The 14,708-nt window shown below is 48.5% G+C and overlaps 1 protein-coding gene across 1 annotated transcript in view; it reads right to left on the bottom strand.

The window, feature by feature from the left end:
* The window catches only part of Aco2 (aconitase 2), a 41,168-nt gene that overhangs the window by 5,575 nt on the left and 20,885 nt on the right, over positions 1-14,708 (bottom strand). Inside the window, exons 4-11 of the mRNA XM_052160936.1 lie at positions 11,601-11,693; positions 6,666-6,824; positions 6,293-6,443; positions 5,381-5,485; positions 4,326-4,417; positions 2,748-2,853; positions 812-969; positions 544-617 (exon numbers count right to left, since the gene is read on the bottom strand). Of these exons, the coding sequence (XP_052016896.1) occupies positions 544-617; positions 812-969; positions 2,748-2,853; positions 4,326-4,417; positions 5,381-5,485; positions 6,293-6,443; positions 6,666-6,824; positions 11,601-11,693 (938 nt within the window). The remainder of the gene's footprint in view (positions 1-543; positions 618-811; positions 970-2,747; positions 2,854-4,325; positions 4,418-5,380; positions 5,486-6,292; positions 6,444-6,665; positions 6,825-11,600; positions 11,694-14,708) is intronic.

Genomic DNA, 14,708 nt, shown 5'->3' with positions numbered 1-14,708 from the left:
AGCACACTGCACAGGGCACAACCTGTGCTCGCTCCCCAGGTCTGATCTGAGAGTATGTAGAAGAGAGGCACAGGCAGACTGAGGCCTGAGTCTCCTCACTTAGGCAGCTGCCTGCTCTCAAAAGGTTCCACCAGAGCCACCAGCTTGGCTTCTAGGATGTAGCCTTGTTGGCTTCTTCCTGCCAGACAGGACTCAGTTTCTGGCCACTCATGGCTTCTGTAGGGCTCTTCTGAGTGCCCGTCCATGTCTGACCAGGACCACTAAGGTGAAGCAGTCCTGGAACCAGAAACTGTAGGCTGAGTCTTCTCTCCACTGTTTACCTTTTTTTTTTTTTTTTTTTTTTTTTTTTTGGTTTTTTGGAGACAGGGTTTCTCTGTGTAGCCCTGGGGCTCACTCTGTAGACCAGGCTGGCCTCGAACTCAGAAATCCACCTGCCTCTGCCTCCCAGAGTGCTGGGATTACAGGCGTGCGCCACCACCGCCCGGCCACTGTTTACTTTTAACCGAGGAGCTGGAGGCTCCTCTCTCAGAATGCACTGCTTACCTGTCCCACTGGCCGATGCAGGGGCCACAGGCATTGGCCAAAACGACTCCACCCACATCTCTCAGGATCTGTGCCTATAGAGGATAAAGAAGACAGAAAACTGTCAGGGCCAGGTACAAAGCTGATGGCAATGGATGAGACACCAGCCTGGAGGATGAGAGGCTGTGCCTGCATTGCCTTAGCCCAACAGGCCGTAGCTTGTGCTGTCCTGAAGCACACGTCAGTAGGCATAGTGGGAAGCCAGGGGTAGGGGCAGATGAACACTCACATAGCCATCCCTCTCAATAGTGGCACGGATCTGCTCAGAGCCTGGGGTGATGGTGAACTGGGACTTGCACTTGAGTCCATGGGCCAGTGCTTGCTTAGCCACAGCTGCTGATCGTCCCATGTCCTCATAGCTTGAATTGGTGCAGCTGCCAATCAAACCTGGTATGTGGTAGGGTCAAAGGTCAAGAGATAGTAACCAGAAGTCTCCATCTGACCTGGGACAAAAAGATCACCAACTGATCTGGCACAGAGATTATTTCTAATAGACATGTTGAAAGCAACCTAAATATCAACAAGGAAAGCTACTCATAACCCAGTCATTCATAGTCACTGACCATGACACTTCATAGACCATACTGCATCCATTTTCACACAAATTTTATTCAAATGTATAAGAACACATAAAACTCCAAAAGGCTGTTTCGAGACAGGGTTTCACATAGCACAGGTTGACCTTGAACAGCTGATCCTCCTGTCTCACCCATCTGAATGCTAGGATTATAAGCCTGCATCCTACTTTAATGTTAATACTAACACACTCACAGTGATTATTGCTTAATGGAAGCTGATAGGCTAACTCTTTCTTTTATATTTTCTAGGATTTTCTGTTCTCTGCTTGCTTTATTTTATCATTTTATTTTTTTGAGTAGGGTTTCTGTGTGCAGCCCTGGCTGTCCTGGAACTCATTCTGTAGACCAAGCTAGCCTCAAACTTGCCTCTGCCTCCCAAGTGCTGGCATTAAAGGTAGGCATTACCACTGTCCAGCTTTCTTCTTGCTTTTTAATCAGAACAACAAAAGATCTTTAAAAAACCTTGTTAAGGGCTGGAGAGATGGCTCAGTGGTGAAGAGCACTGACTGCTCTTCCAGGGGATCTGAGTTCAATTCCCAGGAACCACATGGTGGCTCACAACCATCTGTAATGAGATCTGATGCCCTCTTCTGGTGTGTCTGAAGTCAGCTACAGTGTTCTCACATAAAACAAATAAGTCAATCTTCCAAAAAAAAACCCCAAATGATATCATTCTGTTTATTAATATCAAGTTTCTCTTAGCAGTGCAGCAATTTCTTAGTGTCCTATATAGTCTTGGCTGGCCTTGAACAAAGACTCGGTTGTTCAGCCTCCTGGTGCTGGGGTTAAAGGCATGCACCCCCATGCCTAGCCAGCTTTTTTTGTTTTTGTTTTCTTCTTCCTTTCTATGATTAGACACTAAAGAAAGCTCTTCTCACTCTTAGAAGGGCAAACCCGACTATCACTCCTGACTAGATGGGGACCAGACTTGCTTTTTGAAGTCTCCCTTCTTAGTTGAAAACATGATTAGCAGGAGGCACATGTGTGTTTATACTGAAAATGATTTGCTTCTGTTCATTCAGAGCCCGAGTGTAGTGGACCAGGCTGTGTTCCATCTGGTCACTTTACATGCCCCTTCTTCTCGGCAATGACATTGTTGAGTCAGTGACAGTGTGAGTCTTCTGATGGGCTGCTTCTCTTCTCTGCGTTGTGTTTGGAGGCAGCTATGAAGCAGCAGAGCTCAGGTTCATACCGGGCCCTGTGACTGCAGGTCAGAGACTACCAGTGCTCTGGACACTCAGGCTGAGCTACAATAGCAGCGGGCCAGTGTGTCTGCATGTGTGATGTGTGCAGACAGCAGCATGGCCTATGATCTGTGTAGATGTACAGAGGTACATTTAGAGACATGTGAGTTTTCATGTATACAGTGGTACAGGAACACTCTCAAGGACTATTTCTGGTTCAGAGTCAGAGTTAGAGGTATTTTAAAACTCTTCGTGTCAAGTACAATAAGCATGTGTTCTTTCTATCCCAAGCACAGGTAACATCTGAATAATCAGACCTCCTGCAGAGTGCCTGCCCCAGGAGGTGCCATGAAGGTGGTTGTGCCCAGATACCTACTGACCTGATAAAGTGGGAGGCACTCACCTACTCTGATGTCCAGAGGCCAGCCTTCCTTCTCTGCCACGGTACCCACGTCTGCCACTGGGTGGGCCAAGTCAGGGGTGAAGGGCCCATTGATATGTGGCTTTAGCTAAGAAGACAGGCAAGGATCAGAGAGACAGGAATAGAGTGGGTGAGCGTTCCTCACAGATCCCCCATTTCTACAGAAGGAACTGGCTTCTTTCTACAGGGCTCAGACTTTGTCACGGGAGACAAGTGGGCAATAGGTCGGGGCCACACAACACTCGGAATCCCCCAGCCTTATCAGACTGTCTCATCTCCACATGGTACACACAGGAACTGAAAGTTAGAGTGATGGGGCCTCCTTCAGGTCACAAAAAGGAGATGACAGAGGTACAGAAGCAATCTGAGCCATCTGGCTTCTAGGTCCATCTCTGAAACTACATTGCTTTTGAAGGAGCTGGGCCTGATGGTAAGGACTGAATTCCAGCTACTTGAGGGACTGAGGCAGGAGGACTGCAAGGTAAAGCCCACCGGGGTTAGTTAACAAAGTTAGTTCAAGGAGAGCATGAGGAACTTTGTGGACCTTCTTAAAAAGACATAGCTGGGCACTGGTGGCACACACCTTTAATCCCAGCACTCATGAAGCAGAGGCCTGCCACCTCCGAGTTTGAGGCCAGCCTGGTCTATAGAGCAAGTTCCAGAACAGCCAGGGCTACATAGAGAAACTATGTCTCAAGCCGGGCGGTGGTGGCTCATACCTGTAATCCCAGCACTTTGGAGGCAGAGGCAGGCAGATTTCTGAGTTTGAGGCCAGCCTGATCTACAAAGTGAGTTCCAGGACAGCCAGGGCTACAGAGAAACCCTGTCTCAGAGAAAAAAAAAAAAAGAAAGAAAGAAAGAAACTATGTCTCAAACAACAACAAAAAGTAAATAAACAAACAATAACCAAAACAAAATTAAAAAAAGAGGGCTGGGGACACAGGCATGCTTGCCTAGAGTTCAAATCTATTCCTACAGGTTGGGACAGACTCTTGTGACAGACAGAGCATGCCATACGCTTTGTATGAGGAATAACTAACAAACTCGGCGTGCACAGCAGAGTACCTGGCACACAAACACCAACACAGCAGACTGTTACTACAGGAATTAACCCTGTCACTCACACCTACCTTAGGGCCCACACTTGGTGCAACGAGGCCTACAGAGTTAGATCAGCTTGCACAGACCCACAGAGCCAAGGCTGGCACTGAACTGCCTGGCTTCTGTTTGCCCAGGAGCCCTTTCTCAGCTCTGCAGGCGTCAGGGTGCCAACTCATTGCAGCTTGTCCTAAGAACTCAAAGTGAGCCCCCAGGGCAAGACCTCGGCCTCCACTAAAGGGGCAGTAGCCAATGCACACTCAGTCAGATTTGCTTTCTCTATGGCTGAATGTCATGTGCTTCTGTCTGTCTCCAATTCCTGCCTGGTTTAGGCCCTAGGAACCAAGGGCCAACTGCCCTACCGGGTGTGCTGGCAGGACCTGCTCCCCCACCTTCTCGCCCAGTGCCAAAAAATAAAAGCCCCATCCTCAGCAGTCCCCCAAACTCTACTTCTCTGCTCACCTCATTGAGGTTAATTTCAATCACTTGGTCATACTGGCAGCCAGGGTCAGGCACTAAGTGATCCTTGAATTCTTCTGCTAGATTGGCAATGTCTGAAATTCACAAGGGAAGAGAATGAAACAAACTGGTTTTAAGACTTTATTTATCCACTTGAGCCAGATACCTGCCACTTACCAAATAACAGGTTCCAGACAGTAACTAAGTCAACAGAGGGACAAATCCAACAGCACAAAATGCTGCCCCTGTGCACAGGAGCTCAGCCCCTTGAAGAGGCTGTCGGTGAGCCAAGAATGAGAAGCACACAGGATATGGAAACAGTACTGGGGTCACAAGCACGCTCTACCACACACACTGACAATCAGAGATGTTTTCCCCCAATACAGAGTTTCTCTGCATAGTTCTGGCTGCCCCTGAACTCACTCTGTAGACTATGTTGGCCTTGAACTCAGAGAGCTACCTCCCTTTGCCTCCCTGGGGCTAGGTTTAAAGGTGTGTACCCCTGCTCACTGGTAAGAGCAGACTTTTTAAGAAGATAAGAAGAGATAAGGGTAGTCCACGTAGGGCTCAGGAGGCTCTCAGCTTCCCAGGGCCTCTAACCTCTAGTACCTACCCATTCGTCTACACTCCTGCCTTACCAGGTTCTACCCCTTCATTTCCTTGTTTGAGCCTCAAACAAATCTACAAGCTGCCTGGAAGTTGCTGGAGGAAGCTGGGAAGTTCCCTCAATCAGAGAGTAGCTACACAGAAGAGACCCATGACACTTCCAGAGCTTCCTGTAGGAGGAACTGGGGACTAGGCAAGAAAAGACCAGAATTTAGCCACCTTTTCCTGTGAAACTCACATGGATAACCTGTAGCAAGGATAATTTGGATGCCAGACCCTTTCAGAGGTTGAAGACATAATTAGAAGCAGTCACACACACCTACCTTGTCATCCACCTGCAGGGACTTCTGGGCCTCTGCATGCAGCCAGCCTAGGGACACCAAGCTAAGTGCCCATGCCTTCAGGATAGAGTACAGCACAGCTGTGTGCTCGGCCTGCCACTAGGAACTCACCTGCTCGGCCTGTCTTGCTCAGGTACTTTTTCATCCTGTGGTTGTATGGGAACACTGATGTAGTGGCCCCAATTTCTGCACCCATGTTGCAGATTGTTGCCATACCTGCGGAGAAACAGAGCCACAGCATGAGGCTCCTGGGCAGCGAGGTGTGGGCCCTAGCACCTGCCAGGCGGGCACACAGCTCTTCGAGCAACGAGCCGCATCACTTCCTTCCTGGCCTAGAAGGCCACCTAGCAGCAGCGGGTACCCATCCCTCAAAGCCCAAAGCCAGAGAGAGATCTCAGCCTTCACAAGCAGAATTCTAGCTCAAAGTCTAGCTTTCCTACTAAGCAGAGCACATAGCCCTTGTGTACTGAATGAGGACATAGCCAGCCACTGCTTAGAGTGCTTCAAGATCATTACAAAGAAATAAATGCTGGCACTCGATTTAGAACCTGGTCTGTTTGCCTATAATTCTGCCCCCTCTCAGTCACACCAGGGTTCTATGTAAATAATTTTTGGAGTTTGAACAATAAGAATGAAATAAATTGGGTATAGAACATATACCTGTAGTCGTAGCTACTTGGGAAGTACAGATATGAGGGTTGTGTGAACTCAGAAGGGTTTTTTTGAGACAGGGTTTCTCTGTGTAGCCCTGGCTGTTCTGGAGCTCACTGTAGGCCAGGCTGATCTTGAACTCAGATCTGCCTGCCTCTGCCACCCTAGTGCTGGGATTTTACAGTTAGTTTCCAGTTGTTCCATCAGTTCAGCAGGTTGTTTCTAGCTCCCCCCCCCCCCCCCCCCCCCCCCCCGCATATCTATTCTCAGCCCACTGTTTGTACAGCCTCCAGGGAAGACCACTTTAACTACAGCTTCAGGTTCATGAGCTGCAGCCCAGAGGCAGAGACACTGTGGGGCTGCCATCCTCACCAGTGCACGAGATAGAGTCGACACCAGGTCCATGGTATTCCACAATAGCTCCTGTGCCGCCTTTCACCGTGAGGATACCTGCCACTTTCAGGATCACATCTTTGGGTGAGGTCCAACCAGAGAGAGTGCCTGTCAGCTTCACACCAATCACCTGAAACAGCAGGCTAGACAAGTACAGGTACTACACACCAGGTTCTAGGGAGGAGTCACGCAGTGGGGCTTTCTAGTCCCTTGTATTCTTCTTCAGCCCCGCTCCTCACAAGCCAAGGACAGTCCAGCCTGGCGCTTCCACCCTGGACCCCAGTTCCTTATGTAGTCCCACCAGCCTCCCTTCTAGCGAGGAGGCCAGAGCAAGGTTTCCCCTCCCCCTCACCTTAGGACACTTCAGCTCCCAGGGGATTCCAGCCATGACATCCACAGCATCAGCACCCCCTACTCCAATGCAGATGCCTCCCAGGCCACCACCATTGGGGGTGTGGGAGTCAGTGCCAATCAGAAGAACTCCAGGGTATGCATAGTTTTCTAGAATGATCTGAAAAATAACCAGAGATCTTAAGCTTACAAGTCTTCAGAACAGAATTAAGTTGGACCCTAAAAAGGATGTATAGAGCTGCCCCCCCTGACACCAGGCCCCCCAGCCATGCCCAGGCAATCTTCACGTATGGGGTCGGGCAGCCTCATTTAGGCTACACCTACCTGTCCAGGTGGCCGACTCATGAATAGCTTTAATAGTTTCTACTGTATGACTTGGGTCTGTAACTGCCTCCCCGTGCCTCAGTCTCCACATCTACAGTAATAAAGTACTCAGGTCATCTTAACCTCGGGATGTGGAAAGAACTGGACAAACTGGCATGTCAGAATATATCCTATGATGGGCCTGGAAAGAGCTCCTGACAGATTCTCAGCCCTGTGATGTGAACTGCCCAGGGCAGGTGATCCACTGTCCAGGCTTCTCATCAGGGTAGAACGTTCTGTCAGGAACTGTCCCCACAGGGTACTTACATAAGCACCAAGAATCCAGGAGCCCTGCAGTTTTCAACAGTCCACAGCCTGCCTCCAAGAGCTTTTTCACCCTGGAGGCATCACTGTGTAGCAGGGCTGCTCTATCCAAAGCCCCTCCTAGCTATGAAGGGCAGGGTATGAGTGCTCTCTACAACATCGGGTAAGAAAGCAGGGGCAGTAGCCCACATCAGTTCTACATACGCTTCAGGTCCCTCCAAGGTGAAATTAGCCTAGATTCATAGGAAGGTCCTGCTAGGCTAGGTGTCTAGCCTGCTCTGTGCCTGCATTTTTGCCCCCCACACCCCTGCCCACTAGTTTTGTGAAGTCTTGGGTGGACACTTGACCTCCTGAGGCTTCAGCTTCATCTTCTATACTAACAGCTGCCATCTCGCCAGACCACCGTGATGACTGAATGACAGATATCATGTCATTCAGCTGGGAGACGCAATATTTTATTATTTTGTAAGAAGATCTTTCACCTGGGGTTCTGCCCGGGTGAAATTAGCCCATTCCTGGACATTAGGAAGAACATGGGTGAGGAGAGGTGTGAGAGGCTCTACAACTATCAGCACTGAATGTGGACAGGGTCCCTAGGCTATCACAGAAACCCAGGTCTCCACAGGAAGTAAGGCATCTACCCATGGAATTAGGATGGCATGAAGGGCAAGGCATCTACCCATGGAATTAGGATGGCATGAAGGGCCTTCCTCCAGCTGTGGCATCTAGATGGACAGAGCTGGCCAGTACCACTATCCCTTTCCCTCCCTTTCACTTGTCTCAGCCATATGCAAAGATGTGGGAGTAGCAATCCCTAAAGATCCACAGACTAAGAAGTAACTCATGAAGGTGAGTTACACAGAATTCATGGTGGGGAGGCTTGGTGGCCACACATGTAGTTACCATCCAGGAGGACAGGTTAATGTGGATCTAAGGACTACAGCGCTCTTAGCTGCGTGTAAATTGTCTAATGTTGGTGTCTAGCGTCACAACATACCAGCTGTGACAATGACCTCACCAACCTATGAATGTTGCTAGGTAAATGGGTTAATGGTTGAGAAGTATATTTTGTTTGTCTGTTATGAGGCAGGGTCCTGGACTTGGGAACCTCCTCTTTCAGCTCCTAAGTGCTGAAATTATAGGCATGCACCATCACACCCAGCCAAAAAGTGTATTTTAGGCTGGACTAACATTTATTACATCATATTAGAAATTCAACCATCTACATACAAACACTGAGGCCCAATTCTGTAGTCACCTGGCCCTGTCCTCAGTGACACAATCCCTGTGCCTACGCAGCTCATGACATATTGGAAAAGCACCGAGCATATGCTGGGAACAAAACTCAGGGTGGCCCAGAGCAGCCTACCTGGAGCCCGGGCACAGGCTGTGGGAAGAGAGAGAGAGAGAGAGAGAGAGAGCGAGAGCGAGAGCAAGAGAGAGAGAGGAAGAGAGAGGAAGAGAGAGGAAGAGAGAGGGAGAGAGAGGGAGGGAGGGAGGAAGAGAGAGGGGGGGGTGAGGGAGGGAGTGTGAATAACTGAAGAAGTAGATTAGAAAGCCAAGCTGCAGGAGCAGGGTCTGTCAGATCTACAGGGACAAGGGATGGGGCTCCGTGTGAACAAAGCGGCTGACAGCCTGACACTGAGGGACAGAACGTAAAGCCACATAAGACACACATGGCGATGGTTTGAATAATAATAGCCCCATAGGCTCAGATGCTTGAATGCTAGTCACCACTAAGTGGCACTATTTGAAAAGACTAAAAGGGAGGCTGGTAAGATGGCTCAGTGGGTAAGAGAACTGACTGCTCTCCCGAAAGTCATGAGTTCAAATCCCAGCAACCACATGGTGACTCACAACCACCTGTAATGATATGATGTCCTCTTCTGGGGTGTCTGAAGACAGCTTCTGAAGACAGCTACAGTGTACTTACATATAATAATAAATAAATCTTTAGGCCAGAGCAAGCAGGGAGCAGGGTTAACCAGAGAGAGTGGGCCGACCAGAGCGAGCAGAGGTCCTAAATTCAATCCCCAGCAACCACATAAGGCTCACAACCATCTGTACAGCTACAGTGTACTCATATACATAAATAAATCTTTAAAAAAAAAGAACAGATTAAAAGGATCAGGAGGTGTGGCCTTGTTAGAGGAAGTGTGTCACTGAGGTGGGTGGGCTTTGAGATTTCAAAAGCCCATGCATGCCAAGCCCAGAGTCTTGAACTCTGTTTAGGGCTCAAAATGTAATCTCAGCTTCCGCTCCAGTACCTACCTACATGCTGCCATGCTTCCTGCCATGATGAAAATGGACTAAACCTCTGAACCTGTAAGAAAGCCCCATATAAATGTTTTCTAATAGTTGCCTTGGCCATGGTGTCTCTTCAGTGACTAAAACACATGGTTCCTGGAAATGTTTTTTTACGAGTCATGCTGAATACTCAATAGGAGGCAGAGAACAGGCCCCACTTACAGGCCCACACTTCGGCTTAAGAGCTGCCACGGTGGCCTAAGCTGATCCCTGGATTGGGGTGCCCTCCATATCAAAAGGCTAGCCAAGGGTAGGTCCATATGCCTTTATGCCCCATTGCAGAGAGACACTCTGGTCCTTACAGATTGTGTGACATGCAACCTTGGCAAATCTGTCCTAAAGGGCAATGTAGTAATCCATTCTTGGCTCTGGTCTCAGAGATGGGCATAGCCAGGGCCTAAGACAGCCATCCTGACTCAGCTCTCTATAAGGAAGCCGGTATCGGGGAGAAGTAGGGAGAAGTCACCTTGGAAATGCAGAACAGATCCGTGCATTCAGGATGGAGGCCAACAGACATGGAGCAGGCCAGCCCTCAACAGCTCCCTCTAATGGAAGGGAAGCAGCACCTCCCTCAACCGCATGCACGCAAGAATGTTTTGTTTTGTATTTTTGATTCAACTCCTTTATCATTTATTCTTTTGGTAAACATCACATATTACGAGCAAAGCTATTTTGCTCACAAAAGTTACACTTTCTTTGTTTTACTTTTTACAGGCTATAAATATATTTAAGTAGATAAAATTCTTGGCTGAAGACACATTCTAGAATTCTGACATAAATGTTTTCAATCAGACCAGCAGCGGCAAACTTAATTTGCATACATTGTTTTTAAACAATTTGTTTTTGTTAGTTTGTTTTTTGAGTCAAGGCCTTAATACCTAGTTCAGTCTGGCCTTGAACTCACAAAGATCTACCAGCCTCTGCCCCCTCCAATCCAAGGTGGTGCAAGCCACCCTGCCCGGCTGACTTTTATTTTTTTGGGAAAGGGTTTTACATTGTAGGTCGGGCTCTTTAGAACTCACCTTTGTAGCCCAGGACACCCTCAAGCTCACAACCGCCTCTTGCTGCAGCCTCCCAAATGCCGGGATTATAGATGTGCCTACTAAACATGGCTTTATGGACCAAATTATTTTCTGAATTAAACACCAGTTTGGTGTTGGACCTTCAGTACTTCCGTCCTGCAGAGTTCCACTGGAAAGGAACTAAGCAGTGCCTTGGGCAGGGGTGGGATGTGCTCCCTGTTGCTATAGGCGGCAGAGCATCAAGGCAGAGCAGAGCACCACGGTGAAGCAGACACTCCTTCAGGCCCACATCCCTATTACACAATTATCCAGGAACTCTCACTGCGTGAGGATATTAATCTCTGCCTCACTTTCCTCATTCCCCAAGTATGCTATAATAAAACCTTACTTCACAAGGTCATGGTAAGTACTAGTAAGCTAATATCTTGATAATTTTTATATTTATTATGGGAAACAGCTCAACTGACATAGTGCATTCAATACCCCAGCACCACAAAAAATTATAATTATTTTTATTTTAAAAATACTTTTAGATTTACTCATGTATGTGAACATTTGGTTCCAATGTATGTCTGCACACCTCATGAACACCTGGTGCCTGTGGAAGTCAGAATAGGGCTTTGCAACCCTTGGGTCAGCTCCCTACACAACTGGTCCTAACACTTATGAGAAAAACAATACACATGAAAACATTTTAATCCATGTAGCTCAGTAGTACATCCAGGATCCCCCTCACCATATAAAGGACCACAGATATGAGTCAACATATCTAACTTATACCCTCCCACCAGCCACCTCCAGCACTGGTCCCGTGTAAGTGGCAGCTGCATACCTCTAACCCCAGCACCTAGGATGACGCGGCCATCAGCGCTCTTGCTCAGCCCTCCTCAAGCCCCCAGCAGGCCTGGAACGTGCTGTCCCATTACCAGAGTGCAACCTGGGCTTGGGGCCTTAGAAAGGCAAGTTAAGCTGTGCATTACCTGGTGAATGATTCCAGATCCAGGCCTCCAGAAGCCCACGCCATACTTGGCACCTGCAGTTGCCAGGAAATTATACACTTCCTGATTTATGTCCTATAAAAACAAATCAATAACCAGAGCATTAGCTTGATCTGGGACGGCCTCACAGCCTGCACTCCCTCCCTCCCCATGGCACTGACATGCTGGTACTGTGAAGATAAGTCTTCTCTTGCAGGGCTTCTAAAAATAACCCCGTGGGCTTGGCCACTGGCTTGTGGTTTCAGCTGGCAGGCCCAGGGAGAAAGACGGGGCAGTAGACTGCTCCAGCCTATGACACCTGGCCAGAGTAGTAATTTGGAAACAAGTCTCTGCCTTGCTCTGTGCCTCAGTTTCCTTGTAGAATAGGGTAGCTAATTGCTAACAGCTTGTCTGATACTCATTTCTCCAGTGAGGGCTAATAACAAAGGGATATGCCACGTCTACAAAGGTACACAGGGTGACGGGGACTATCAAAGGGAAAAAAGGGACCAAGAGGACATCTTAGTTTTGTTTCTCCATTGGTGGTGGGTATCTGTCTAGACTTCCAGCTAACACTTACTGATTGCAAATAAAATTCCAGTAAACGGCCCCACAGTCCACGTAGGAAGTGGGGACAAGACTGCTGTCAAAGGGTGGGTGTACTGTGTGTTTGTGAGAGGGTGGGTGTGACCCTGAAACAGCCTGGAACCTTCTCTGGCTGTGTGATACTAGACAGATCACTACTTGTCTCTGGGCCGGAGGTTATAAATACATGCAGAACTGACCATATTGATCCCTTTCCTCATCTTCCTGGCTCTCTGACACTCGTGTTGAAAGAGAGCCACAACAGGAGTAAGAATTAGGAGCTTTAAGGGACTTTGCCCTCAGGAATGCAAATTAACACTCTGACTGTGGAGTGGCTTCATAATAAAAGCAGTAAGGCCTGCCTGGCTTACCCACATTGCTTGCCCTTCCACCCATGACAGCCCAAAGCTTCCTGCCAGGTGCCCCGGACTTTCCATCCTTCAGAATGGAGACAAAATGAACTTCAAGAGCATTTAGTTTCCCTCATCTCGAATGTCCTGTTAGGGCAGCAGAAAACTAAGACTCTAGGATGGCAGAAACAGTCCTTCCCTGCCTGCCTCGTCTTCTGTCTTCTCACAGGGCTCAAGTTTGCAGACCCCTTTTCATTGTATAAGTTAAGTTTCTTTCTGTCTTAGGGCCATTTTATACTCAATACTCATTCAATATGTTTGTTTGTTTGCTTAGAGGGAGGGTGGTGTGAGACGGGGCTGGCCATCTGGCCGGCCATCCATCCATCCATCCATCCATCCATCCATCCATCCATCCATCCATCCAGCCAGCCAGCCAGCCAGCCAGCCAGCCAGCGTGAGACAGGGTTAAGGGCTCATAAAGTCCAGGCTGGCCTCAAACTGACTGTAAGGTAGGGAATGATTTTGAACTCTTGATCTCCACCTCTCAGGTGCTAGAATAACAGCTATGCTCCACCACCCAGCTTTGCTAATAGGTCTGGAATTCCTTCCTCAGTTATATGTTTAGGTGTCAACTTACAGCCCATCCTCACAGGCTCCCAGCCCTTTCCCAAATCTCAATGAGACACCCCTGTCTTATAATTTTCAGAGCCTGCATATTCCCTGCCCCTGCCATGACTTCTCCCTACACAGCTCTGAGGTCTGTAAGAGGGAGGACCAGATCCATCCAGTTCCCACTCAACAGTCCCTGCTACAGCACTTAACATACAATGAACACTCAGTACACATTTGTTGAATACAAGAAGGGATGAGATCTGCGATCTATGGCCTGTGAATCAAATCTGTACCACAAATGGTGGTCCTGCTGGGAAAGTCTCCCCCAGGGTCGCTGGTCTGTGCAGCTTCCGGTCCAGCAAAGACATGTAACATGCTCACCCCTCTGCAGCTAGTATGGAAGTTGCAATTCTGTAGACAGGACTTGATTTCAGCTGACTGGAAAGCACCACTGTCCCCCTAGGACACCATGGGTGGGTAAGGGTGCTGAAAGGCCAGAATGGGAAGACTGGCTGCCCTCAGAGTTTCCCAAGGGTCTGAGAGGCTCTGTGTGCCAGGCTGACCACAGTAGTTCAAGCACTTTCACTCCCATGCTCTGCTCTGGGCCAGCTGGGCCTCTTACCGATGCCCCGCTCCCACTGCCAGATCTGCGAGTAGCACACAGGAAGGTATCAGAAGCTGGGGTGCTCAGGAGAAGGAGCACAAATTAGATTTCATGGTAAAAATGGGGACTTCAGTGCTGAGTGGCAGTTTCCACAAAGCCTTTGGAATTTGTATTTCTTAAAGCTCACAAAAGAAGAAAGGTCCTGGAAGAGGGCTGTCAACAAATACCTCTAGCACAGGAACAAGATAGGGTCTACAAGTCCTGCAGCTGTGAGATTCAATGCTGTACTGCTACACAGGGACTTCCATCCTTTCCCACGGCTGATCCCCATAGGCCAGAAGAGAGCAGGAGAGAGGACACACGTGACACAGACAGAGGTATATGGAGATAGGCTGGGAGGACAGAAAGGACTCTGACTCCAGGACCAGCAGTGTGTACCAGCACACCCCGGGCTGCAGTACTGTCTATTTTTATTTTCTTTTGAGTTGGCTTTTTGGAAATTGGAATTCTCTGTGTAGCCCTGGCTGTCCTGAAACTCACTATATAAAACAGGCTGGGCTTGAACACAGAGATCCTCCTGCGTCTATCTCCCAAGTTCCCAAGTGCTGGGATTAAAGGTGTGTACCACCACTGTCTAGCTTATTTTATTATTGTAAAAGTGTGATGTGTGAGTGTGTGTCTGAGTGTGTGTATGTGTGAGTATGTTCCTGAATGTAGGTACCAACAGAGGCCAGAGGTCTCAGATACCCCTGGGGACAGAGTTACAGGTGGTTGTAAGCTGCCTGATGTGGTTCTGGCACTCAAACTCCGGTCCTCTGAAGAACATCTCCCCAGCCCAGGAACAGCATTTTCTAACAGAAGAGAGTATTTTCTGTGCTAACACTAGGGACAAACTGTGAATCTCTAACATCTTTGCATCAGAGTTCATTTCCAGTATTAGGAGGTATTAAGAGCAAGCCT

Source organism: Apodemus sylvaticus, chromosome 17 (assembly GCF_947179515.1).
Source record: "Apodemus sylvaticus chromosome 17, mApoSyl1.1, whole genome shotgun sequence".
NCBI classification, from domain to species: domain Eukaryota; kingdom Metazoa; phylum Chordata; class Mammalia; order Rodentia; family Muridae; genus Apodemus; species Apodemus sylvaticus.
The sequence above is the reverse complement of the archived record's forward strand: the minus strand, read 5'-3'. Positions and strand labels throughout refer to the sequence as shown.